The 27,860-nt window shown below is 46.4% G+C and overlaps 2 protein-coding genes across 6 annotated transcripts; both read left to right on the top strand.

The window, feature by feature from the left end:
* The first annotated feature begins 915 nt into the window (after positions 1–915).
* On the top strand, positions 916–5,813 carry LOC133118914 (angiopoietin-4-like). Of its 5 annotated transcripts, XM_061229207.1 has the most exons (8): positions 1,083–1,270; positions 2,297–2,338; positions 2,488–2,583; positions 2,850–2,877; positions 3,414–3,505; positions 3,998–4,115; positions 4,630–4,815; positions 5,311–5,813. In XM_061229207.1, the coding sequence occupies exons 2-8, from the start codon at positions 2,312–2,314 to the stop codon at positions 5,628–5,630; spliced, it is 867 nt and encodes a 288-aa protein (XP_061085191.1). In that variant the 5' UTR covers positions 1,083–1,270; positions 2,297–2,311; the 3' UTR covers positions 5,631–5,813. The 5 variants fall into 5 exon arrangements, with proteins under 5 accessions (XP_061085193.1, XP_061085194.1, XP_061085195.1 ...); XM_061229209.1 differs by lacking the exons at positions 1,083–1,270; positions 2,297–2,338 and adding an exon at positions 916–1,056; XM_061229210.1 differs by lacking the exons at positions 1,083–1,270; positions 2,297–2,338 and adding an exon at positions 933–1,028.
* On the top strand, positions 5,500–27,732 carry mapk11 (mitogen-activated protein kinase 11). The gene is made up of 13 exons (XM_061229203.1): positions 5,500–5,640; positions 6,996–7,229; positions 16,237–16,366; positions 17,083–17,141; positions 17,307–17,418; positions 19,614–19,643; positions 20,216–20,263; positions 20,366–20,480; positions 21,151–21,222; positions 23,167–23,246; positions 24,476–24,554; positions 25,044–25,217; positions 26,719–27,732. The coding sequence occupies exons 2-13, from the start codon at positions 7,117–7,119 to the stop codon at positions 26,790–26,792; spliced, it is 1,086 nt and encodes a 361-aa protein (XP_061085187.1). The 5' UTR covers positions 5,500–5,640; positions 6,996–7,116; the 3' UTR covers positions 26,793–27,732.
* Positions 27,733–27,860: the final 128 nt, after the last annotated feature.

The raw sequence follows: 27,860 nt of genomic DNA, 5'->3' as shown, positions 1-27,860 counted from the left end.
AGGCAGGTGTGGCATTGGTTAGTAGTTGGATGGGAAAACTGAGTTGCTGCTGAAAGTGGTGTTGGTGGCCCAGTTGGGGGCAATCTTCCCTCTGGTGAAATAAATCACAATGCCCCAGTTGGGGACACTGTGCTCCAGGAGATGCCTTCTTTTTGATGAGGTCCTGATTCACTGTGGCCATTAAAGATCCCATGACACTCTTTGCATAGAGCAGGGGGTTCCCCAGTGTCCTGGCTAAATTCTCAACCTGCTATCTAATCAGCCCCTGATTTAATTGGCTAAAAATTGCTCTCTCCACCTCAGCTGGTGTGTGGTGAGCATTCTGGCACAAAATGGCTGCCGCTGCATCGCCCAGATGGGTGCTGCACATTGGTGGGTGGTTGAGGCGAGTTTACCCCTCATCACTGCAAAATGCTTTGAGCCGCCGGCTGGTGACAATGTACTTTTTTACCCGTTCAACATAACTTAAATCCACACCGACAGCAAATTCACACAAACGCATGTTCCTGCACACACACTACAAACGCGTGCATTCACGTAATGTCTACGCACATGCACACATAGCAATCTGAAACGCACTAGCAACATCCACGGCGATCATGTTCTAATAAACATCTCTATGTAATTGCAATACATGTAATCATTTACTGCTATCCCTCATTAAAGTTTAAAAATACAAGACAGGCCTAAAGGGATGCAATACCACATGTAAATACAATTTTTTTTTTAAACAAAACAGACTTCCATTTTTAATCAATGACGGATTCAGATGACCATTTGTTGATGAGATGAATATTTAATTTTGCATTCATTTACACAGGGATTTCCCATTGAAACCAGTGCCTCTTTTTCAGAACAGTGAAACCCCGGTTCATAAAGTAAAAGTCCTCCCCCAATATTCTGTTCCAACCAGCTGTATTCGCTCATTGTCGCTGTTCTTCAGTCAGGTGGTAAAACTAATTGGCGAAATCAGCTCACGGTTTTCACTCCAACCATCACACAACACACAGCATTCAACGTCTAAAAAGGTCTGCATTGAATTGCTATTGAGTAGAGGTGTGCAGAATTAGGGTTGAAATTAAAGTCTACAAGATTGAGATCTCTAGTTAAAGGTTGGTTACCGGTGGTTCAGGCTAATACCAGACGGAGAGGCAAACGGTCTTGTTGAGTTGTACAGCTGTTTATCATTATTGTTCTAATCCGGCTGACGGCGGCTGTGACGGTATTTCTTTTGCAATAGTCAAAGTTGTAACACGTTGGAAGATCCTGGGTGAGTTGCCTGGCCTGTTAACGTTATAATGTGTTTTGAGCCCGTACAATAATTTTCGATAAATTAATTTATTGAGATGTGCTGGTGTTCCTTTGTCCTAGTCGGCCAAACATACGAGATTATTTTTATTTTTTAAAGTTAGGCTTTTCATGGCGAAAATAATGTAGCCCATTTGCACAAGTGACAGTCCTTATTTAATCTTAGGCCCATCATTATTTTGACGTAAACCGAACAAGTCGAATCAAAAAGCAATAATTGTCACTGTATCAGGGATTATGAGGGACACATATCTGCCGGTGGTCAAATCACAGAATATTTGGAGGGGGTCAAAGTCTGTAACCCTGCCTCCTCGAGAGACGTGTTTTGTGTTCATGTCTCGATATCAGACGCACAATTCACCAAGCAAGCGAGGCGAGTTAAATGTGCAATAGTACACGCTTTATATTCAGCTCTCCTGGATCGGGCTCCAGCCTGTCGTAGGTTTGTGTATGAAACGAATATAACCTCCTGAAATTGTGGAATAGTTTTAACCGATGAGTTCGTTCTCGTCATCGTGTCCCTTATTTTGAAAGTTGAATGCTTGCTATGCTTGCTTGCTCATCCAATATTGCTACAAAAAATATTTCAGCAGGGGAGGCAAGGGCTTAAATTGGGCACCTCAAACACCAAAGGTCAAAGAGGTCTACAGTTTGTCCTCTTGTTTTTCGTGCTTTTCTGCTGGCAATTATTATACGCAAAATATTCCGGTTATTGCCATAATTCCGAAAAAGACAATATTCCGAATAAACTGGATACATATTATATATTTAATTAGAAGATGCTGTTTACATAAGACGATATGGTAAATACGGTCCGAGTAATTGTATAATAAATGGTCATCATTGGCTACACTGTCCTCTTACAGATTTGTTCTTATAGTTGCGGTGGGATATTTTACCCAAACCAGCAGATGGGGTGGCCCACAAAGGCTGGGGGTTGAGGTCCATAGTCTGGGTAAAATAAGGTTTGCTGTGCTTGCGTCCGCAGTGGTTTTGCTCTCAGATGAAATTGGAGTTTTCCACAGTAATGGTCAGTACATTTGTATTCCATTTTATTTTTTATTTTTTTACTATTTGCATTCAAAGCTAAGATGAGGCCAGCAACTTCGGTGCAACTGCTGAGGCAGTATACGTTTATGGCACATGAATGTGATTGGTTCCCGTCTACCTCTTTCTCAGACAATGGGCGGGGACTGGGCTCCGATTGGCTGCAGCAGGCTGATCCTAATTTTCCTCTTCCGCATACTTGCTGACCGGACGTGGATACCATTTGCTGTAAACGCGCCTTATTACTTTTGCTTGTTTATACCATTTACAAGGTATATGCTGTTTAGCTACACATACAGCGTTTTAGAAGAAAATAATTTATTGAATGTCGAACTCATGTAAATGAAATGCTCTAACCCCAACAAACTATACATGTTAAATAATTTTATGGTCAAATGGAGCTTATGGGACACTGCACACTCTGTGCTGTGAGGACTATTGTGCCACCAAAAATGCCACAAGTCTCTTGTCCTGATTTGTTTGTCTGTTTCCAGACTGCCCAGGCGATTCCCACTGTTTGGGGTAAGAGGTCTCTTGATCACTTTTCACTCATTCTCATTCAACCAATAAAAGACCATTCATTTATCGGTTGTTTTACAGTCATGTCAGATTCAAAAGTCTACAGAAAGACGACGATCGGACATCTGAGTCAGTACTTTCTACATCAATAACTCAAAAAGACATTTCCTGGAATGGCGAGTGTTTATTGGCCAATCCCATTGGTGATCCATTGGGTCAGAAATTCAAGTAGCCAACCACCACTGCACCACCATGGTTGACATTGGAGCTGCTCAATCAGTTAAGGTGGACTGTGGGTGGAAACCACCCTTGCAGCAGTGTCTAACCTGCCACGCCTGTCCTGTGGCCTTGCTGCTATCTTAAGTAAACGTTGTTCCAGACTGTTAAGTACGTTTATCTCTACAGCAGACTGACTTTCAGCTGACTTCAGTGTTTATAGTTCATTGTTTTATTGGGAAATGCACTGTTTAATGTTGACTGGGCAGTGACTAAGTCACACTCGGTAAAACCCCCACCCCTCCTTGTTTGGTGCGTTCCAGGAAGAGACTGCACCCACATCGGGATGCTCTACCCTGGAACCCCCAGCGGCGTGTACACCATCAAACCCGTGGGAGTCGGAAATCCTTTTCAGGTATTGGACGCGGTCGGTCTGCGGGACGAACGAACCACGAGCGCTGACGGTCGCAGTCAGACGCTGCTCACGCTGCGGAGGGCCGACTCGATTTCTGTCACCCTTTTCACGAGCATGTTTTTTTTTTAAATTTGTCTGAATTTCTTTTAACCCTGACAAACGCACGAGCAAAATCCATGGCTCCAAGTCTGAGGGGTCTCAGTGCGGGGTCTCAGTGCGGGGTCTCAGCGCGGGGTCTCAGCGCGGGGTCTCAGCGCGAGGTCTCAGTGCGGGGTCTCAGTGCGGGGTCTCAGCGCGGGGTCTCAGCGCGGGGTCTCAGCGCGGGGTCTCAGCGCGGGGTCTCAGCGCGGGGTCTCAGCGCGAGGTCTCAGCGCGGGGTCTCAGCGCGGGGTCTCAGCGCGGGGTCTCAGCGCGGGGTCTCAGCGCGGGGTCTCAGCGCGGGGTCTCAGCGCGGGGTCTCAGCGCGGGGTCTCAGTGCGTCTCCCTCTGCAGGTTTACTGTGAGATGCGGCCTGACGGGGGCTGGACCGTGTTCCAGAGGCGAACGGGGGGAGCCGTGTCCTTCAGGAAGAACTGGGCCGCCTACCAGTGTGGATTCGGCGATCTGCAGAGTACAGAACTCGCACCCATCCCCCTCTTACACTCATGCCCTGCTGTCACAGAACAATATTTAGTCAAACTCCCTTAATCCTCGTTTGGATTTCTCCTCTGCTTGAGTGGAGGTGGAGGTCATATAACACAGTGCTGGGTGGTCTTTAGTTGTGCTGACTGGCCTGTAAGTGTGTGTGGTTCTCTTGCTCTCGATGTGCTGACTGACCTGTAAGTGTGTGTGGTTATCTTGCTCTCGATGTGCTGATTGGCCTGTGTGTGTGTGGTTCTCTTGCTCTCGATGTGCTGATTGGCCTGTGTGTGTGTGGTTCTCTTGCTCTCGATGTGCTGATTGGCCTGTGTGTGTGTGGTTCTCTTGCTCTCGATGTGCTGACTGGCCTGTGTGTGTGGTTCTCTTCTCTTGTTCTACATGTGCCTACTGGCCTGTAAGTGTGTGTGGTTCTCTTCTCTTGTTCTACATGTGCCTACTGGCCTGTAAGTGTGTGTGGTTCTCTTGCTCTCCCTCCTTGGGTGCAGGGGACCACTGGTTGGGGCTGCAGAAGCTGTGGGCCATCACCAGGGTGCGGGGAAGCTGCTGGGTGCTGAGAGTGGAGCTGTGTGACTTTGAGGGGGGGTCGGCCTTTGCGGAGTACAAAGACTTCAAGCTGGGCGGGGAGAGACAGGCGTACAGGCTGACAGTGGGGGAGTACAACGGCACGGCAGGTAAACACCGCTGCCCTCCCTTACCCACCACTCCCAAACCAGGTTTACATAACTGTGTTGTGCATTTGATGACTTTCTGTTCTGTATGTAGCAACAGAACGGAAGATGCGGCCCTCTGAGTTCATTTGATTCCTTTATTAATGCAAAGTAGGGCTGCAGCGATTCGACTAGTGGTGCGCAGGCGAACACACACGCAAGCGTCTGCAAGTAATCTGCGATCATTGTGCAGCCCCTCTGCCGGATAATCTCGTTCATCTTTTTCAGCGTGTAGGTACAGGCAGAGAGGAATTGTACAGAATGAAAAACGATGTCATAGTAACTGCTGGGTGTTATACTATTTCAAGAGAATAAAGTAGCTATAATGAGTCAATACATTAAAAGCAAATTTAGGCAATCCCCCCCACCACCCCCTAAATTAATTTACATTAATCGACTAATTGATATATACAAATATATTATAATACGAATAATAATAATCGGATCTTTCTCTCGAAGGCGACGCCATCCGTGGGATCGACCCCGTCCACGGCGCCTTCCCGGGAATCGACCAAAACGGCTACGGCTTCAGCTCCCTGGACCGGGACAACGACGGCTGCTCCCCGTGCATCTTCGGCGACATCGCCACGAACGACTGTAGCCGGGAGGAGGGGGAAGGGGGCTGGTGGTACAGCCGCTGCGGATTGGCCAGTCTCCATGGCGACTGGCACCCTGCACGCGACAACAAGGGCTGGGCGTCCGGCCTCCATTGGCTCACCTGGAGGGGGCCCGCCACCTACTCCGCCCGCGCCACGGGCATGATGGTCAGGGCGCTATAAGAGTGGAACGGTGAGCCCAGATGGTCATGTCGGAAGTTTCCTGCTACTGTACATGCTACATGCACAAAAGCTGTAAGATGGCTTGGTGTCGATTCCATCAAATTAAAAGTTCCCATGCAGAACGGGCTTGTATTGCCTCGAAGCTTTCTGTTTCTAAGAAATAAAGTTACGTGTGATCCTCACTTTTTTTGGTGTCTGTTATGATCTGCGAAATAGTCTGTGATGGTTATTGGAACCTGTATTAACCCTGAATACTTCTGAACATAAAGAAATCAATGATATGACCAAAGAAAAGAAAAGAAAATAACCGCAAACCCAAATTATATAATTTGGCTAAACATAAGCGTATACACGTACTTGGCGTACTTGGTAAAGATGTTGTATAAATTGGATGTATAGTGTTACGGCGCCATCTGTTGGTGAGGTGTCTACTGTGAGACTACTACTTTCCTATTACAAATGAGTACGTTAGCATTTCTGCGGAGACAAGACGGTAGTCAATTAATTATTGCTTTGCAAAAAAGTTTGTTTAATATAAGGGCCGTGTAAAATGGTGCCGCTCGTAATAGGCATTTTAGTTTTGGAAAGACAAAAATGGCAGCTTCAATTTCTTATACCGTTATTTACACTTAGAAATGGCAGAATTTGAGAGGGGGGGGGGGGGTGGAGGAGGAGGCGGGGGGTTGAAATGTTACCAAACGCTGACGTTTGTCTTTCCTGGCAATTGGCCCCAACTTTCCACGAGTCATGTCCCTTCGTACTAAGATTATTTTGGCCAGGAATGCTGAGAGCGATATACCTTTGCTCTCGAATATTTGACTTGGCTTGGGTGATAATGCGTGTATATTCCCAGATTAAAATGGGTCAAGTAGGCGTATCAATTGACGCGCTTCGCTTTGCTTTGTAAATTGGGGCTTTGTGTGATTTGAGATCAATTTAACATGGTTAATTCAAACGCATCCAAAGAACAATAACACGATCAAACACACTTAGACTTCAGGAATTGCAGAATGCTTGAATGATCGCTGCAATAAACATGTTTAATTTGATAGCAGATTATTTGTATCGGCCGATACGGTGCGAATAACAATCGCCATCACCACCTTAATCGTCAGCATCTTCGCCTAGCCCTACCTTACATACCAGTTCTAATAAGGCGCAACAAAATGAGGAGAACTCAAAAGGTGTATTTTCCAGGATGACGGACAAGGAGTCACTTATTTGAATTCGCTCGCACTGAAGTCACACCCCATCCCCCCCTCTTCCACCCCCCCTGGTGCTCCGTGCACGGAATGAGAAATAAGCTCCCTCCCTCCCTCCACCGAATATCACGGTGTCCCCTCCCTGTGTTCCTTGTGTTGATAGAGGAAAGCCGGCCGGCGCCTGATACCCGACGATCCCTGCACTCCGCGGGAGTGCCGAATCTCCGCTTGCCGCTGACTGCGTGGAGCTGTGGCCCGCCCTGGCAGCGCTCTGCGGGGGAACGATGTCCGCAAGATCGGGTTACTACCGCCAGGAGCTGAACAAGACGGTCTGGGAGGTTCCCGAACGGTACCAGAACCTGACGCCCGTGGGATCGGGGGCCTACGGCTCCGTGTGGTGAGTTCATCAAGAAAGGGGCGAGGCTGCGAGAAGGCAAGACCTAGCCTTCGGCGAGCGACGACAATGCTTTCACGATTTCGCAGCCTCCCTATTGTTGCACTGTAGGGTAATAGTCTTTACTGGACACAGTTGTGACACAGCATTTAAATAATGTAGTCCTAATAAAAGGTTGATAAATTATAGCTCCCCTATATTTTCCATCACTTGATCTTAATTTGTTTATCATTTTCATTGCTGCGAAGTAATTGAAACGTTGTTGTTGTTGTTGTTATTATTATTATTATTATTATTATTATTATTATTATTATTATTATTATTATTATTATTGCAGTTGTTGGGGCTTAACAGTCACTATTTCAAGAGGGGGAGGGGTGTTTGCAGCAGGGGGAGACGGTTGATGTTTTTTTTTATAGCTCTTAATATCGGATTCGGCTGATTCTGTCTGTCTCGTATCTGGTTTCCCCGAATGCCGAAGAGAGGCGCCGTGACTCATCCGTCCGGATCTGTGAGACCCGCACCTCGTGGGGGCTTCGGCTTGTCGTGACTGAAACCGCCCGAATGTCCTCGCTTAGCCGCAGGGCGAGGAGAGATAGACGGGTCTCGTCTAAGGATCAGTCAGGATATTGCGTCGGTCGCTGTCACTTGATTCTTGTGCTGGTTCAGTTAGCCTGGAGCTGGTGGTGATTGGATGCTGAAGGCTCTTCTCTCGGACTGCTTGCTCGTTAACATTCAGAATGGTGGATTTAATATCGGCAGCTTGATTTTACTCTTTAGTGAACTTCTGTTTGTGACTCTGCATAAATCAAACGCTGCGTGCGTTTGTTAGTCTACTCGGCGTAGGCGCGCGCCCCGTATATTTTGATTGGGTGCCCCTATTCCGAGAGAGCGATGTTATCGTCGGGGTTATCGCCGTTTTTCGGTCTACGATTCGGCGCATAATCTGTCGTCAGAACCACAGAAACACATTGTGCTGTGTAGCCTCTGCCACCATCAGCCGTTCAGTCTGTTAGCCAGGCGTTCTCTGTGTTAATGCGAGTCGCTCATCTGTCATCTCTTCCAGACGATCTTCGTTGTCATGAAATGTGGGAGACATTCATTAACAGCTTCAGACCGTGTCATCAAATTGTCTGTGTGTGTGTGTGTGTGTGTGTGTGTGTGTGTGTGTGTACACGCTCTGTGTAAAAACGCTTCCAAAAGGGACCCAGTGAATCCACCGAAGATCCCGATCTAGTTTCAAGGGTTATTTGATGAGAAAAACGGTTCTTTGTTTGAGAGCGTTCACGCTTGACACATATGATGGAGGGTTCCTTAAAGAACAAAAAAGGGTTCCTCTATCAAGACGAGCCAAAGAACCCTGTTTTTCAGAGAGACCCATCTCCCTGTCAGTGAGGGGAACTGGAGCTACACGTCAAATTTGGGAGGTGAATTTTGGGCCTGGCGTACTGTGTCTGTGTGTCTTTGTGTCTTTGTGTCTGGCGTACTCCTGCCATTGCCCTTGGCCAAGGCACTGGCCTCAGAGCTGGAGTTAGTCCCCCTGGTGCTGCACTGTGGCTGCCCAACTGCTCCTCATTAATTAGGACGGGTTAAATGCAGAGAACGTATTTTGTTGCCTTCAAAGGCAATGGCAATGAAAAAAAAAAAAAAAAAAAAAAATGCATACTTGCTGTTATGGTCCATCCTCACTGGCCTTACTTTGATGTTTATGTGAGGCAAAGGCACTATATTAATTCATAAAGTGTGTACACACATACATAAGCACTGAGGTTTATCCAGTCTCCCAGTTCATGGGGACATCTCCCAGGATGCAATTGCTTGTCTTATCTACAGTTGATACTGGCAAGAAAATACCCCCCCGGCAAGTTAACCAGGATGGTCCGATTGTCAAATATCGATGCATTTGAAAGACATGCATGTGTGAATTTCATATGCAATGCTGGTTGTTTTGGCTTTTTTTTTTTGACCAATGGCTCCGGCAAAGAAACAGACACCTCCACCATTTTAACCAGTGTGTCAGGAAACGTCTTTGGGAGGAATTTGACTATCTTTGACCGCTGCAACCGGACTGTAGCCTAAAATTCTTGAGGTTTTTCCGGAAATTGACGCTGTAATTGGACAGTGGTTTACAGCAGTCGCTGTTTGGTTGGAAGCTGTGCTTATCAGTCATCCAAAGCTTTAAATAATTAACCGTGTTTATGAAGCAAAGTGGTGTAGGCACGTGCTTTTGCTAGAACGGGCTGCACTCATGAAAGACCTTCAGGTTACATGTAATCAATCTGTGCTATGCCCTTCCTCAAGCCTGTAAATATTGACAACATATTTATGTCGCCGAAATGCACCCGCGTGTAAATGAAACTTTCGAATATCAGGGATTATACGTAAACATCGGTATACCTGATAGGTGAGGGTTTGTAAAGTAAAGGAGAAAGGACGGGTTGTAGTCATCGAATTGCGTTCATAGACATTAAGTTGTGGCATTTTTTTCGATACTCACAAAGCTTAAACAAGCTTCCATCGACTGACATGTTCAAATGTTGTTGTTTTTGTGTTGTTTTTTTGGGAGCGGATGGGGTTAATCCTGGTGAACTAAAATACCAAGAGAAATGGAGGGTGTTTACTGCAAAGCATTAAAGAATTAATTAGAATAATTAGTAGATCTTGTCCGTGGCTGTCACAAATAGGAAATGGAAATGTTCCAGTTTCTGTCAGAAAATAACGGGATTGGCACGCATTCGTAGACAGAGACGAGCTGATTATTCACTCTGACTGTGGCATTACTGCTGCCATAGACACACACACACACACACACACACACGCACGTACCCGCACACACACGCGCGCATTCGTATACAGAGACAAGCTGATTATTCACTCTGACTGTGGCAGTGGACTGCTTTTGGCTTGTTCTGACAGTCCATATGCAGTCGTGCTGTCATTACTGCTGCCATACACACACACACACACACACACACACACACACGCATACACACACACACACACACACACACACACACACACACATTCGCAGGCATACTAGCTCTGATCTGTCTTGTTGACATGGTGATGATAGCCCCTCCCCCATGCGCGGGGCTGTGTGAGTAAGATTGATTGAACGTGGGGGCGGGGGTGCCGAGCTTTTGGGGGGGAGGGGTGTTAATGCTGAGAGGATAGAACAAGGGCTCAGCCCCAATTTTCTGCACCCCTCTCCACCAGCCTGTCCCCCTGGGACAAATTGCCTTGTGCATAGCAAGGTGGAAAACCACCCTCCCGTCTCTCTCTCTCTCTCTCTCTCTCTCTCTCTCTCTCTCTTCCCCCCCCCCCCATATAACACACACACGTTTGCAAATGCACACACACTCACATTCACATTATCTCACATTTCTGTGTACTCAAGTAAATCTCTCTGTTCCAATGTCTCTGGGAAATGTTGACCTTTGACCTGGGCGTGTACTGGTATCCTAGGCAACGCTGAGTCACGGACTTCAGCGTAGGTATTGGACATACTGTATATCTAATTCAGTATATCTGAAACACCACCCAAACACTTACATTAAGTAAGGTTCTACGTGCTGTTGAAATTCCCCTTGTCAGTATGCGATACTGTTTTTTTAATATAAATTCTTTCATGGATAATAAGTTAATTATAATTAAGTACAAAGCATTCCATTTAAAAAAAATTGTGCATTCTTTTCATTTTCAGAATGTAAGCCAACTTGTCTCCTTAAACACTGATCGGCTTTCTTGATCTTAATCATAATAATGTCAACTGCAGAATGCCTAGGAATCTGTGAATAAGGATTAGCTGTTCCCGATTTAAAGCAGTTCTGTGGTATTTGGGTTAATACCTGAGCTAACGCACTAATTGACCCATAGAGTAGAATTAAAGATGTAGTGTAATGTAATGCAATGCACTCAGTGAGCACTTTATTAGGTAAGACACCAGCTTGTTAATGCAAATATTTACTCAGCCAGTCATGTGGCAGCAACTAAACGCGTAAAAGCATGCAGACGTGGTCAAGAGGTTCAGCTGTTTTTCAGACCAAATGTCAGAATGAGGAGGAAATGTCTAAGTGGATAGGCTACAGCATCAAATCAATAAGCCCAAAAAATAAGTCTCATAAACACCCAATAAAGTGAGTGTACATAAAACAGAATAAATAATAATGAAGATTAATAGAATTAATCATGAAAAGCTGTAGTATAATAGTAGAATGTATGTGGATATATAAGCCACAATCTGAGGAGGAACATGTACGGTCCAATCTGCCCTTCACAGTCTGCATAGAGCAATCCGATCCAGTCGTAATGGCTGATTCTCCTCCGTTTGTCTCCGAGGCTGAGGTTTTGCGCGTCTGCGTCGATGATGCTTCCGGAAACCTCCGGCCGGAGTCACTCAGCTGCTCGAAGATTCGATTTGGTCCAATCAGACCAACCAGTCCAACCAGATCGGTGCCTGTAATCGCATCAAAGGTTGAATCGAAACGCAATCCGGTGCCTTCAGAGAGTATTCCCCCCTCCTCTCCTTGAACTTTTCAACTTTTCATCCTGTTACAACCCCCCTCCCCCCCCACCAACACAACATATTTATAATCCAAACCAAAAATATTCAATATATTAAAAGGCTCAGGTGGTAAGAGCGGTGGTCTGGCGGTTGGAGGGTTTGCCGTTTGATTCCGCCTTGGGTGCGTCAAAGTGTCCCTGAGCAAGATGCCTCACCCACAATTGCTCCTGATGAGCTGGTTGGTGCCTTGCATGGCAGCCAATTGCCATTGGTGTGTGTGTGTGTGTGTGTGTGTGTGAATGAGTGAATGCATGGTAAGTTGGCCCTGGCAGTCTGACTTTTCTCAGGTATGTTTGAATGAGCTTTTTCGGATTTAGGGATTTCTGCACATGCCTTCATGCAATCAGGTCACAGCACATATTTTCAAAGTGTTTCAAGTTTGGGCTCTCGCTGGAAGGGCCCTTCCTGCAGACAGACCGTCTTTGTAAGTCGTTTCTCCTGCAGCTTTTCCCCTGTGCCTTTGGGTCATTGTCCTGTTGGAACATGAGTCTTTGCTCTAAATGCAGGTCTCCTGTGGACTGAAACAGGTGTTCCTCAAGGATTCGCCTGCCTGGGGAACACCTGCGTCCTTCCTGGCCTAGATGGCAACAGGCCAAGTCCCTCTTTCTGAAACGAGGGACTTTTCCCCCCCCGTAGCCCGATGTTGCCACTCGATTAAAGTACTTAGTACAGGGAAGCGTGTAGTCTAGTGGCTAAGGTACATCACTGGGTACCAGAAGTGGTTGGTGGTTCGATCCTCGGTTTAGCCACGATAAGATCTGCAAAGCTGTTTTGGCCCTTGGGGAAGGCCCTTAACCCCACATTGCTCTGGGCCTTGCTTAGTCAAATGAACTGTGAGTCACTTTGGATAAAAGCATCATCTAAATAACTCATTAGTTATTTCTTTTGTGCTGGCGTCTTCAGATATGTCCCCAAATCTATATATCATCCAGTTTAGCTTAATTAGTCATGTTCAGGTTTTTTTTGCATCTAAATAATTTCATTTTGACATTATCAAATGACTTTATTCGGAAAAAATCCGAATTTAATTTCACTTGGCAGCAGAAATTTTAGGCGTGAACGCAGTCCTGCAGTTGGCCAGACGGTAATTGCAATCGTGTTCTTATCAGACCTCGTATGCTGACACGTGTATTACATCCATATAATGCTTCTTTTTTTCTTTTTCTTTTTTGCCTAGCTTGCTTTAATGATTTGGAACATATTGATCATCATGCTTAAATGTGGATGGTCCACCTGGGATTTGAACCAAAAACTCTCGGCTGCAAAGTCAGACGAGTTGCCGCAACAGACTCACCAGGAAACGTTTACAAAACAAAACGAATAGGCCTTCCTTTTAAGAGGTGTCAAACTCGATAGACGGGGTGTTCGCGTTTGCTTCACGTTTTTGTGTTTTCCTTTCAATAAGCAACTAATTAAGGTGTTAAAAATGAGGTGCGTGGAGTTTTAGCCAATCAGTGACATACCGAAACACACCCCAAACAACAGCAGATGCTGCGGCTTTCCAGGACCGGAATCTGACGCCTCTTCCTAAACGGTTTAATCCATTTGACGTGAATGAATGCAGATTCAGGTTACAGAAAAGGACGAGTGGAAAAAATAACGGCATATTTCCTCCAGCTCCAGTGTCCGGAGCGTTTATAGAAACACGCTCGCGAAACTCACGAGGTAGTACAGTCGCAGCACAGGGACTGCGGCCAGAGAGCCGGGCAACCCGAGAACACCGCTCGGAGATCACTGTCTTATTAGCCGCCAGCCGGTGAAACTGAAGTCCGTGTAAGGAAGTCTGTCTGGCGGAACGCAGGAATGCGCACAAGAAAGGGACCTGTGTCCTGTCAAGGAGAAATGGAAATTTCCCTCGTTTGACGGCCGTGGTCGGAGGAGCAGGTGCATTTCTGCCTTGGCGTCCGTCCAGCGTACCCGTCCAACAGATTTGCACCAACGGCAACGTGTGCTTTTAACGTCGACCAAGGCCCTGTCTGTTACAACACTGCTTTCCTCTGTATTCAGGTAAAATAAAAAATAAAAAATAAAAAACAACAACATTATATTTATGCAGGCCTATAGGAAAGGCATTGTTGGAAATGTGTATGCAAATATCGTCCCGTTTCACTTCAAACCGGTTCCAAACTGCCCCTCTGCGTGTGCTCTGCATCTCTGAAGAAAATGAGACCACATGAACACTTTCAGTTTCACAGTTTATGGGTGTGTGTCTGTGTAAAAATCGAACTTTTGATATTATTTTGTGAACTATTGACCACGTTTGATTTTAATTACAAGCAACAATGTTGTAATTCAGAATATTTGCTCACTTCCTGTTCGTTGTTCTTGATTTCAGCCACATCCTGTCATCAATCCCTTGCTTTTTTTCTTTTCTTTCGCTCTCCCCTCACCCCACCCACCTCTCGGTAATGAATTCTCTGTTTAAACAGTCCTTTATCTGCATGGGACTCTAGTGTTGTATTAACAGTGCACAATATTTGCGGCAGTTGTGCTAACGTTATCAGTTTAACTGTATGACCTGGCAGTACTTGCTGGAGTCTATTTTTCCAGTGTCTCGACTGTGGGTGTTTCTTCTCTGATAGTGTGAGTGTGTGTGTGAGAGTGTGTGTGTGGGAGTGTGTGAGAGAGAGTGTGTGTGTGTGTGTGTGTGTGTGTGAGTGTGTGTGTGTGTGTGTGTGTGTGTGTGCAGCTACTCAGTGGCCTGGATAAGGCGTTATCTTTTGTGCCAGTTCTGTTTGAGCTTAAATTGCAACTGAAACAATAAGACCCGTTTCCCCAGACCGGATCATGCGACTCCACCTCTTATTATGGTCTGTGTTTCATATGAGTGCAGAGTCCATTCACTCCGTTCATTCGGATTCATGTTCATTTCTAAACATTTGAAGTTTAAAAGGCCCGCTTGCTTGTTTTGTGTTATTGAGCTTTTCACATTATCCTGGAGCTTGCCATTTGTAACAGAGTAAAACAATTGCAATCTTGGTTGAAGAATGCGTATTTTAGGGGCCTAACTGCTATTTTTCCGAGCTGTTTGTGAAACGGTTTCCCACGTGACATGACGTATGTTTTTGCATCATTATCGGATCATGTTGCTAAATGTTGATGGAGAGAGCTGAACACGGTAGTGTGGGCTCTGGGGGCAGGGTTAGACTTCAAAAAACCTAAATCACTGCGAACGTTTTGTGGGCGTTTCAGAGGCTAAAACCAGGAAGAGAACGCTAATGCGTGTGGATATTTTAATATTGATCTGTGTTCCATATAACCGAGTAATTGTGCAAGGTGTGCGGAGTAATTTTTGCCTAATAATTGATAAATGTAGGTTGATTTGAACCTCAAAATGGTAATTGCTGGAATGGCCCCATTTCGTCTTGACCAACCCAGTCATCCACAGGAGCAGATAACCTCTGCATTTAAAGTTGCATTTCCCACACTTGGCGTTTCTTGGGAGCAAACTACCCCCCTAAAGGGATTACTGCTGTCTGGCCCCTGACCCCTGACCTTTGCACTTTGCAATAGAAGTCAGTCAGGATAAGGGCATCTGTTAGCTCCCAGAAAATGGCAAAGCTTTCTGACAATGTCACTGATATTTTTTTGTCAATGTTGTAACATTGCCACAACATTGTAGCATCATTGTGAGAATGAAAGAGAATTGACTTAAACATAAAGATATTATGAAGATTATCAAGATGTCTATCCGGCTATGTTGTGGACAGACTCACAAGCCAGCTTTGTCTCTGATGGAGAATGGAGGTAGCAGGTAACTTAAGAAATCCAGATCAATTCTCAATTAAAGATTCAATCAGGCTTACACACACATACACACGAAGTGATATTAAAACATCCTGAGGGATATCTTTATCTAGATCTTTCCATCATCAGACTGAAACTATTGATCCAGGTTCCCAGGTAATCAATGGCCCAAGTTAATAACTGAAAGGAAAGCACATTTGTATGTTACGTACGACTACCACCACCAAACCCCAAATTAGGACCAGTTCTCAAACCTGTGAGGTTGGCACATTTATTCTTCATTGCATACATTGTTAGCTCTGACATGAATGTGGCCTGAAGACATTATGTTTGTAATAAAGAAAATAAAAGTGAACCGCTTGTGACTGGGGTTGCAATTTTGGTTTGAGGGAAAACCTGTCTCCATGAATGTGTCCACAATTTTCCTTATATATTGATTTCTCTTCTCTTTCCTTCCCTCTCTCTCTCCTCTCCCCCTCTCCTCTCTCTCCTTTCCATTTCTCTCTCTCCTTCCCCCTCTCTCTCCTCTCTCTCTCCCCCCTCTCCCTCTCCTCTCCCCCCTCTCCATCCCCCTCTCCTCTCTCTCTCCTCTCCATTTCTCTCTCTCCTTCCCCCTCTCTCTCTCCTCTCTCTCCCCCCTCTCCCTCTCTCTCTCTCCTCTCCTCTCCATTTCTATCCCTCTCCCTCTCCCTCTCTCAGCTCAGCGTATGATGTGCACCTGCGTCAGAAGGTGGCGGTGAAGAAGCTCTCCCGCCCTTTCCAGTCCCTCATCCACAGCCGGCGCTCCTACAGGGAGCTGCGCCTCCTTAAGCACATGAAGCACGAGAATGTGAGAGTACACCACCATAACCTACCTATACCAATGACACCATAACCAGAGTATACCTATACCGCCACCATAACATCCTATACCACCACCACCGTAATGTACTCAACCAATACCACCGTAACCAACCTATACCAATGACACCATAACCAGAGTATACCTATACCGCCACCATAATATCCTATACCACCACCACCGTAATGTGCTCTACCAATACCACCGTAACCTACCTATACCACCACCGCAATGTTCTATACCACCACCATCACCTACCTTTCCCACCACCTTAACATCCTCTATTACCATCATAACGTCCTCTATCACCATCATAAAGTCCTATTCCACCACCAGAACATCCTATGTCGACATAGTAATGTACAATATCACCGCAGCAACACACACTGCTGCAACATACTGGCACTTTTACACCTATAGCAACGTTGCATCAAAATAACACGTCTTGTCGTATTTCTTCCCGAAAAAGAAAAACACGAATCACAAGAAAGATCGGATCAGACTTGTACGAAAACCTACGCCTGTGCTCTTGGCAAAAACACAACGGTGTCTGTGGCCAGAGAGTGGTGGGAAATGAATACTCTCTGCATTCCTATGTGTGAAATGTTAGTCTGTACATCGCGCGCCATGGCAAAACGCTGTTAGACAGTCATACTGTTGCAAGCACGAGGCCACCAGCTTAATGTGTGTTACTCTGTCCCCAGGTAATAGGGCTGCTAGACGTCTTCTCTCCTGCAACCTCTCTGGAGGAGTTTAACGAAGTGTGAGTGACTCTGGGTTGCATAAATTGGACAAAAAGTACCAAAAATGACTCATCCAGAACATTTCCTGATGGACGACAATATGGCCTAACTTGCTGATGCTGATCTTCTTTAAACTCGTATCCATCACTATCTTTGGTAGTAACGTTCCTCTCCCTCTTACTCAGTTACCTGGTGACCAATCTGATGGGGGCGGACCTCAACAATATAGTGAAGTTCCAGCGCCTCTCGGACGAGCACGTGCAGTTCCTAATTTATCAGCTGCTAAGAGGTCTCAAGGTGAGCTACCCGAATGAGCCGTCAGACCAGAGATGCTAAAGCTGAGTTCACCTCATTTAGCCATCAGACCAGAGATGCTAAAGCTGAGTTCACCTCATTTAGCCATTAGAGCAGAGATGCTAAAGCTGAGTTAGCCTCATTTAGCCGTCAGACCAGAGATGCTAAAGCTGTGTTAGCCTCATTTAGCCGTCAGACCAGAGATGCTAAAGCTGAGTTCACCTCATTTAGCCATTAGAGCAGAGATGCTAAAGCTGAGTTAGCCTCATTTAGCCATCAGACCAGAGATGCTAAAGCTGAGTTCACCTCATTTAGCCATTAGAGCAGAGATGCTAAAGCTGAGTTAGCCTCATTTAGCCGTCAGACCAGAGATGCTAAAGCTGAGTTAGCCTCATTTAGCCGCCAGACCAGAGATGCTAAAGCTGAGTTAGCCTCATTTAGCCGTCAGACCAGAGATGCTAAAGCTGAGTTCACCTCATTTAGCCATTAGAGCAGAGATGCTAAAGCTGAATTAGCCTCATTTAGCCATCAGACCAGAGATGCTAAAGCTGAGTTCACCTCATTTAGCCATTAGAGCAGAGATGCTAAAGCTGTGTTAGCCTCATTTAGCCGCCAGACCAGAGATGCTAAAGCTGAGTTAGCCTCATTTAGCCATCAGACCAGAGATGCTAAAGCTGAGTTCACCTCATTTAGCCATTAGAGCAGAGATGCTAAAGCTGAGTTAGCCTCATTTAGCCATCAGACCAGAGATGCTAAAGCTGAGTTCACCTCATTTAGCCGTCAGACCAGATATGCTAAAGCTGAGTTAGCCTCATTTAGCCGTCAGACCAGAGATGCTAAAGCTGAGTTCACCTCATTTAGCCGTCAGACCAGATATGCTAAAGCTGAGTTAGCCTCATTTAGCCGTCAGACCAGAGATGCTAAAGCTGAGTTCACCTCATTTAGCCGTCAGACCAGATATGCTAAAGCTGAGTTCACCTCATTTAGCCGTCAGACCAGATATGCTAAAGCTGAGTTAGCCTCATTTAGCCGTCAGACCAGAGATGCTAAAGCTGAGTTCACCTCATTTAGCCGTCAGACCAGATATGCTAAAGCTGAGTTAGCCTCATTTAGCCGTCAGACCAGAGATGCTAAAGCTGAGTTCACCTCATTTAGCCATTAGAGCAGAGATGCTGAAGCTGAGTTAGCCTCATTTAGCCATCAGACCAGAGATGCTAAAGCTGAGTTCACCTCATTTAGCCGTCAGACCAGATATGCTAAAGCTGAGCTAGCCTCATTTAGCCGTCAGACCAGAGATGCTAAAGCTGAGTTCACCTCATTTAGCCATTAGAGCAGAGATGCTGAAGCTGAGTTGGCCTCATTTAGCCATCAGACCAGAGATGCTAAAGCTGAGTTCACCTCATTTAGCCGTCAGACCAGATATGCTAAAGCTGAGTTAGCCTCATTTAGCCGTCAGACCAGAGATGCTCAAGCTGAGTAAGCCTCATTTAGCCATAAGACCTGAGACATTAAAGCTGAGTTAGCCTCATTTAGCCATCAGACCAGAGATGCTAAAGCTGAGTTCACCTCATTTAGCCGTCAGACCAGATATGCTAAAGCTGAGTTAGCCTCATTTAGCCGTCAGACCAGAGATGCTAAAGCTGAGTTCACCTCATTTAGCCATTAGAGCAGAGATGCTGAAGCTGAGTTAGCCTCATTTAGCCATCAGACCAGAGATGCTAAAGCTGAGTTCACCTCATTTAGCCGTCAGACCAGATATGCTAAAGCTGAGCTAGCCTCATTTAGCCGTCAGACCAGAGATGCTAAAGCTGAGTTCACCTCATTTAGCCATTAGAGCAGAGATGCTGAAGCTGAGTTGGCCTCATTTAGCCATCAGACCAGATATGCTAAAGCTGAGTTAGCCTCATTTAGCCGTCAGACCAGAGATGCTCAAGCTGAGTAAGCCTCATTTAGCCATAAGACCTGAGACATTAAAGCTGAGTTAGCCTCATTTAGCCGTCAGAGAGATGCTAGAACTCCATATCGGGAAGTTGTGTGTATTCTCGGTTTTTTTCCCGTTTTTAAACTGAAAACGTCTGCCAGTTCAATTCAGAAAAGGAAAAAATGGACAAAGGTCCCTTTGAGACCAGGCCGGATGCATTATTGACCTCTCTCTCTCTCTCCCTCTCTCCCTCTCTCTCTCCCCTTTGGCCCCGCAGTACATTCATTCAGCTGGACTGATCCACAGAGTGAGTTCCCATTTCCTGCTTCAGGAATGCTGTAATATATTTCACAGCACTTTTTATTTTTATTTTCAATATACATTGCATGTTTGAAAATGCCAATAATTTCTCAATTTGCCCGTATTTTTAGTGTGGTGATGGCTAGCGTAAGGTGTAAGGACTAGCATAGTTTCCCCTGCCTGTGTGTGCCTGGGGCGACATGGCTCAGGCAGTAAGAGCAGTCGTCTGGCAGTCGGAGGGTTGCCGGTTCGATCCCCCACCCGGGCTGTGTCGAAGTGTCCCTGAGCAAGACACCTAACCCCCAAATGCTCCTGACGAGCTGGTCGGTGCCTCGCATGGCAGCCAATCGGCGTCAGTGTGTGAGTGTATGAATGGGTGAATGAGAAGCATCAATTGTACAGCGCTTTGGATAAAGGCGCTATTTAAATTCTCTATCTACGCTTTGCAGTGCTGCTGAGGCAAACATAAAATGCACTGTACCTGTGCTTGGATTCTTTGATTCTTTTTTTAGCTTGCCATAAACCAGATCTGTTTTTGGTCCTTATGTCTGGCTGTCTCTGTCTGTCTACTTACTACAGGACCTGAAACCAAGCAATGTGGCCGTTAACGAAGACTGTGAGCTGAGGGTAGGACCAGCAGACTAGCTTTCAAAATAATAAGAATAATAATTATTATTATAAAAGGCATGCAAGTTCCGGCACCTTGAACAGACTGTGTCCGTCTCTCAGATCCTGGATTTCGGATTGGCCAGACAGACGGATGATGAGATGACAGGCTACGTGGCGACCCGCTGGTACAGAGCGCCAGAGATCATGCTGAACTGGATGCACTACAACCAGACAGGTGACTGTGCTAACACTACAACCGGACGGGTGACTGTGCTAACGCTACAACCGGACGGGTGACTGTGCTAACGCTACAACCGGACGGGTGACTGTGCTAACGCTACAACCAGACGGGTAACTGTGCTCACGCTACAACCAGACGGGTGACTGCTCACGCTACAACCGGACGGGTGACTGTGCTAACGCTACAACCGGACAGGTGACTGTGCTAACGCCACAACCGGACGGGTGACTGTGCTCACGCTACAACCAGACGGGTAACTGTGCTAACGCTACAACCAGACAGGTGAAACTGTACTGACATTACAACCAATTAAGTGACTGCATAGAAACGGTATATTTTTGGTACAAACAGACAGCTGACTGTTCACAGAGATGCACATTTCCTTTCAAGTATTTCAGACCTTGTAGATAAAGTTGCTTCCAGCACTTGGTCCGTGTGTGATATTTGATTACGTGTTATGCTTTGCTTCACCATCAGTGTACAGAAGACCCATTAATTATGCCCAGATTGCTGGGCTTGCAATAAATTATAGGAGATTTATAATATCTGTGTTGCTTCCTGCTGGCAACCGAACAGTGGGACACGGTATTAAAGTTAGAATAATGAAGTCTTTGTCGCGAAAAATGACAGATGAAATGGCTGATTGGTAATGTCTGTTTTGCAGTGGATATCTGGTCTGTGGGGTGCATCATGGGAGAGCTACTGAAGGGGAAGGTCCTGTTTCCTGGCAACGACTGTATCCTTCATAAAGAGAGAGGCGGCAAACAGACTGGCACTTTGTTTTGAAGTCGGAAATAAAATCAGCACTTTTGTCAGGAGTGGGAGTGCTCATTTATGCATTGTTCATATTGGTGGTGACAGCGAGGGTGCAGTGTTGAGAGAATTGTTGATTTAATTCCAGTTGAATTCTTGAATTTGAATTGAAATAACTGGCAGGAATTTGATTTCAGTGAAAGGAACTGAAATTTAAATCAATGAAATTCTGTGAGATTTCAATGGCTAATTTATCTCAAAAACCAACGTTTGCTTTGTTGAGGCCACATTTTTATCGAGACCTTATTTGAAACATTTAATTTGAAAAACAACCATGAATAGAACATTTTTGAACGATTAAAGACGAATCCTTGATTATGCACTTCTAAAGTAGTAACTAAAATGGTATTCAAGGTTTTTTCTAACTCAAATTCAAGTTCTGCTTCCTGGAGGTTTTTTTTATTTTCATATTCCAATTCCACTTCATTGATTGATCTGCACTCTTTTTTTACATTACGTGGCATTTAGCAGACGCTCTTATCCAGAGCGACGTACAACGAAGTGCAGATCAAACGCAAGTACAAGTGCGAAGAGGACCTGAGAGGACAGTACAGTTCTGAGTCCTAGTGTAAACATACAGATAATCTTAACCCTTGAAGAATACAATCAACTTCCAAACTAGCATACCACGGTTGGCAGCTAGAATACCCTAAGTACAACAATACAATAGCGAATACGAAAAAATCAGTGCCATTACAGGCTAATCATTGCTTCCAAAATAATGAATTGGCCCCAACCCTGGTGTAGTGATTCAGTGTGCACTGGGTGTGTTAGACTGGTGTAAGCGAGTGTAGTGTGTGTGATTTGTCTGTGTGTAAAAGTCTATAGCGTTTGTGTGAGTGTGTGTTATGATGGTGAGTGTGTGCATTTTGTCTGTGTGTAAAAGTCTAAAGCGTTAGTGTGAGTGTGTGCGTTTTGTCTGTGTGTAAAAGCCTATAGCGGTTGTGTGAGCGTGTGTTGTGATGGTGAGTGTGTGCGTTTTGTCTGTGTGTAAAAGCCTATAGCGGTTGTGTGAGCGTGTGTTGTGATGGTGAGTGTGTGCGTTTTGTCTGTGTGTAAAAGTCTAAAGCGTTAGTGTGAGTGTGTGCGTTTTGTCTGTGTGTAAAAGTCTATCGCGTTTGTGTGAGCGTGTGTTGTGATGGTGAGTGTGTGCGTTTTGTCTGTGTGTAAAAGACTATAGCGTTTGTGTGAGTGTGTGTTGTGATGGTGAGTGTGTGCGTTTTGTCTGTGTGTAAAAGCCTATAGCGGTTGTGTGAGCGTGTGTTGTGATGGTGAGTGTGTGCGTTTTGTCTGTGTGTAAAAGTCTAAAGCGTTAGTGTGAGTGTGTGCGTTTTGTCTGTGTGTAAAAGTCTATCGCGTTTGTGTGAGCGTGTGTTGTGATGGTGAGTGTGTGCGTTTTGTCTGTGTGTAAAAGTCTATAGTGTTTGTGAGCGTGTGTTGTGATGGTGAGTGTGTGCGTTTCGTCTGTGTGTAAAAGCCTATAGCGTTTGTGTGAGCCTGTGTTGTGATGGTGAGTGTGTGCGTTTCGTCTGTGTGTAAAAGCCTATAGCGGTTGTGTGAGCGTGTGTTGTGATGGTGAGTGTGTGCGTTTTGTCTGTGTGTAAAAGTCTAAAGCATTTGTGTGAGTGTGTGTTATGATGGTGAGTGTGTGCGTTTTGTCTGTGTGTAAAAGCCTATAGCGGTTGTGTGAGTGTGTGTTATGATGGTGAGTGTGTGCGTTTTGTCTGTGTGTAAAAGTCTAAAGCGTTTGTGTCAGTGTGTGTTGTGATGGTGAGTGTGTGCGTTTTGTCTGTGTAAAAGCCTATAGCATTTTTGTGAGCGTGTGTTGTGATGGTGAGTCTTCTGTCGGCCCTTCACTCCCTCTCAGATATCGACCAGCTGAAGAGGATCATGGAGGTGGTGGGCACCCCCAGCCCTGAGCTGCTCAAGAAGATCTCCTCTGAACATGTGAGAGTGAGAGAGTGAGAGAGTGAGAGAGTGAGAGAGTGTGAGAGTGAGAGTGAGAGTGAGAGTGAGAGTGAGAGTGAGAGTGTGAGTGTGAGTGTGAGTGTGAGTGTGAGTGTGAGTGTGAGTGTGAGAGTGAGAGTGAGAGTGTGAGTGTGAGTGTGAGTGTGAGTGTGAGTGTGAGTGTGAGTGTGAGTGTGAGTGTGAGTGTGAGTGTGAGTGTGAGCCCTTGGCCCTCCATACACATTAATGAGCTGGGCTTGATATTTGAAGGAAAAACTGAAATTGTCAAAACTCAAGGGGATTGTATTGGCAAGGGAGCAGACCCTGGGGAAAGAAACAATAAAAATAGTAAGAATGACAAACTGTCAAATAACTTCATGTTCCACATCAGGAGACTGAGAAATTGACTCTTTCATCAACATCTGATGACCAGATGCATCATCTCTTACACTGGACTACAGTCATTTTATTTCTTTGATCTGAAGCGATTCAAACTTAGTAATTAAAAAAAAATTTCAAGACCGTTCTTTCAAGGTGTTTCTTTGATTGCAAGGTGTTTCTTTGATTGCAAGGTGTATTGCGGAAATCACAACTTCAGTGAATCCTCCTGTCAACCCCTCCAGTGAATCCTCCTGTAAAAACTCGACTTTGCCATGGTGTTCTTTCGCCCCTAACCCCTGAACCTTACTCCCCATATAATGCCAGCTTCATAACAGAGGCCACCCTAGCTGGAGCACTATGGGTTGAATTTGAATCGAGCAGAACTAAGAGAAAGGGTGATAGTGAGAGGAAGAGGAACAGATAATCCGTCTGACCGACATGAAAGAGGGATGTTGGAAGGACCCAGATTTATCTGGGTAGGGAGAAGGACTGTGGAAGGACATCAGCATTAATATTGCATTTCACTGCGTAAATTATTCAACGGTGTATGAACAGATGCAGATTAATCATGGCGTGTCGCTCAGAAGTCACGATAAGGTCTCCGTAAGGGCACCTGAACAGCTCCACCAATCACGGAGCGCATTGTTAGCAACCCACAGGGTGATTCTGGTTGTGATTGGTGGATACTTTCTGGCTAATGCCTGCAGGAAGCGCAGAAACCACCAATCACCATCACCGTTGTCCTGTTGGTTGTTACCAATGTGTTCTGTGATTGGTGGAGCTCCATTTTCTACCAATAAGGTGATTTCACAATTGATGGGCCCTGTGTCACTTTCTGGCTCTTTCAGGCACAGAAGTACATCCAATCCCTTCCTTATATGCCTCAGCAGGACCTGGAGAAGATCTTCAGAGGAGCCAATCCTATGGGTGAGGGGAGGTCACATGACAATGGTCCAATGGGGAGTGACAGGGACAGTAGCACTGAAGGCTCTCGACTCTCGGCACTTGGGAGCAAAGGGTTGTGGGATTAGATCACGGTCTAGAACTATGGCTGTGTTCGAAACTGCATACTTGACATACAACTTGTACTATGTTTCAATGAAAATCATCCTGAAATTTAGTCGTATGCTAGTATGTAGTTTTCGAACACAGGCTATATCCTCAGTACTGTTTGTGGACTGGATTCACCATGATGGGTTATATTCAAGGTGATGCATTAATCAGTGACATTATCATGTGCAGATTCCAGTCAGTACTGCTTTCAGAACAAGTAACGCGAAGTTTTGAGGTGTTTCTCTACTTCCCCTGCATTAGTCATTTATGTTACATAAATTGATAAATATAGTTGCGTTCATAAGCAGAAGTTGATTTGTCTTTCCTTCCCGCTTTCCGATGTCACTTCCTGTGTGTACCCAGCGGTAGACCTGCTGAAGCGGATGCTGGTTCTGGACTGTGACGGGCGCGTGACCGCCACTGAGGCCCTGGCCCACCCCTACTTCTCCCAGTACCACGATCCCGACGACGAGCCCGAGGCCCTGCCCTACGACCAGACCCTGGAGAGCAAGGACCGCACCCTGGAGGAGTGGAAGGGTGAGCGACCGGCTGTAGCCTAGCGGCTAAGCTACATGACTGGGATTGGGAGGTTGGTGGAAGGGTAAGAGACTCGCTGTAGCCTAGCGCTAAGCTACATGACTGGGAGCCGGGAGGTTGGTGGAAGGGTGAGAGACCCGCTGTAGGCTAGCGGCTAAGCTATTTCTCTCAGGTAAACACGACTGGCAGCAGTGTACTTTCACTCGCTCGCAGGGCCTGGCTGGCTGTGCCGTTCTAACAGCAAATTGGCAGGTTTGTAAACGCAGGGGCTTCGGAAAATATGCAGCAGGGCTGCCAGCACGTGCCCTCACCTCTTACAACATGTACCATCGGTTTTCCTCACAACACCGAGCAACTTCTCGTGTGATAAGTCCCAGGCCTGACGGGCTGGGACCGTTGCAAGGGGGAGGGAGTTTTGAGACGGTCCCTGAGGCCGGAGTGTCACACCCTGTCTGTAGGTTTCTTTGTCTCCGCCGACTGATCTTGATTCTTTTTTCTTCCTCTTAAATTCTCCTCTGGGATTCATGCAATTACACATCCTTCTGTTCCTCACAGCAGCTTAATGCACTCTTGGGGTCGAGAGGGTTGGAGAGAGAGGGAGAGAGGGAGGGAGAGGGAGAGGGAGAGGGAGAGGGAGAGGGAGAGGGAGAGACAACCTCGTTTAACACCGCAGCATAAACACGCTTGCCATTCAAGCCCCAAAACCCACACACCGCCCTTCCTGACTGTTGTCAATATCCTTCTTCGCGATATATATATATATTTTTTTTTTATGAAACGCTGCAGGCCACGAAATAACCAGACTCTCTGGGACCAGTATGCACAGAGAGCGATGTACGGTAAATTTGTGGCCAGAAATGGCGAGTCGGGTCAGTACGTGCTTTTCCGGTCTTCGTGGAGTGGCCTTATGAGTCTCTGTAGCCCCGGTCCCCATCCTGAGCACGGGGGGGGGGGGAGGAATGCGTGAGCCGCTGGAGGCTTGAAAGGCAGGCCTGAACGCGCCCTGAACACGGTTCGCCCTCTCAGGCCTCAACACCGGGAGGCTCAGTGCCTCCAGGCCTCTGTTCTGCCAGAATGAAGAGCGGCCTGTCGTCTCCTGGTTAAGGCGCATGACTGGGGCCCGGGAGGGCGGCGGTTCAGTCCTCGGTGTCGCCACACAAAGATCCGCGCAGCCGTCGGGCCCCTGAGCGAGGCCCTTAACCCGGCATTGCTCCAGGGATTGTCCCCTGCCAAGTGTAATCGCCTGTAAGTCGCTTTAGATGAAAATCGTCAGCTAAATACATTTCCGAGAGCATCCAAAATGGCGCCCCTTTCCAAGAGCTTGCAGTTGTGGTGCGTCCTAACACTCAAATAAATAAATAAAATCCTTTCCTCCACTCGTCGTCTTCTCCTGTCTTGGAAGTATGAGGGAGGATGTTGTTTATTCCTCGTAACTCCTCCTCTTCCTGCCCCTCCCTCCCTCCCTCCCTCCCTCACTCCCTCCCTCTCTCTCTCCCCGCAGAGCTGGTGTTTGAGGAGGTCAACAGCTTCAAACCTCCCAGCAGCAAGAAGGACAGCCTTCAGGTGGAGCAGTGAGACCACGCCCCACCACCCTGCCTCCGCTCCTGGGCAGGGACCCGCCCCCGTCTGTCCGTCTGTCCGTCTGGGGTCTTGGGAGAGACTTCCAGCCAATCAGAGAAGATTCCTGTCCTGTAGGCGCATGCCCCCAACCCCCCCCCCCCCCCAAAAAATGCCCACCCCTCCTGTCCCCTTTTCTGTTTTTCTTACCGTTCATTGAGAGAGAGATGGGGCCCTGCGTCTGGACCCGAGGATTTCCCTCGTCACATGACACGGGTGTACCAGGACTTCTAGCATAAGACCCTTCCTCTCCCGTCTCCTTTAGGATCAACTGATGAGCTTTTCTGTGTGGTGTTACCGCTTTTCCCTGTGTGTCGCAGAGCAGCCCCCTCTGCAATATGTGATGTCTCGACACAAGATGGACTGCAAAGGTTGACCTACTATCCGCGCGGACCGATATTAGATGTGTGGCCGATACTCAAACGGTGCGATTTCCTGGTGAGGATCCGGGCGCGGCCGAAGGGGAGAAGGCGGAAGCAGTTGTCTGTCAAGTTGAGTGCCGAAGTCTCATGTTTAGCCCCTCCTCCTGACAGTTGACAGGGCTCAACTCGCACAAGAGCCCATCGATCTCAGATTGCGTCATCGGATGACAGAGCAGTGCACCATACCCCGAGGCGTGTCTCCTGTGCTGCCACCGCGGCGTCCAGTGTGTGTTCGTGTGAGAGATAATTTGTGTGAGATAATGTGTGTGTGTGTGTGTGTGTGTGTGTGTGTGTGTGTGTGTGTGTCCCTTTATTTCTCCCTCTCCCTCGCTGTGTTCTCGCATGTCTTTTATAAAATGCTAACCCACGTCCAGCGCTGTCTGCCTGTTCGTGACGGCTCCCGGAATAACTCCTCGGCGGCCTGTTCGCATGTTTTCCCTCTCCAAAATCAATAAAAACCAAACTTCCAAACCTCCGATCTGCGTTCTCGTCATGGTTTTCTCATGTCTATTGGTCTTTTTTAAATATATAAATGTCATTGTTTTATTGAACTTATGTTACTTCCATCTGAAATAGCATATATATTTGCATAGTATGCCTGTTT

This window comes from Conger conger, chromosome 19 (genome assembly GCF_963514075.1).
Source record: "Conger conger chromosome 19, fConCon1.1, whole genome shotgun sequence".
Lineage (NCBI taxonomy): Eukaryota > Metazoa > Chordata > Actinopteri > Anguilliformes > Congridae > Conger > Conger conger.
Note: the sequence above shows the minus strand (reverse complement) of the source record. Positions and strands in the feature narration are given on the sequence as shown.

Coding starts and splice junctions, on each gene's coding strand:
- mapk11 (XM_061229203.1), top strand. CDS start 7,117: ATGTCCGCAAGATCGGGTTACTACCGCCAGGAGCTGAACAAGACGGTC. Junction 7,230..16,236: donor GGGGCCTACGGCTCCGTGTG/GTGAGTTCATCA, acceptor TCCCTCTCTCAG/CTCAGCGTATGATGTGCACC. Junction 17,419..19,613: donor AGCTGCTAAGAGGTCTCAAG/GTGAGCTACCCG, acceptor TTGGCCCCGCAG/TACATTCATTCAGCTGGACT.
- LOC133118914 (XM_061229207.1), top strand. CDS start 2,312: ATGAAATTGGAGTTTTCCACAGTAATG. Junction 3,506..3,997: donor GAGTCGGAAATCCTTTTCAG/GTATTGGACGCG, acceptor CTCCCTCTGCAG/GTTTACTGTGAGATGCGGCC. Junction 4,116..4,629: donor TGGATTCGGCGATCTGCAGA/GTACAGAACTCG, acceptor CCTTGGGTGCAG/GGGACCACTGGTTGGGGCTG.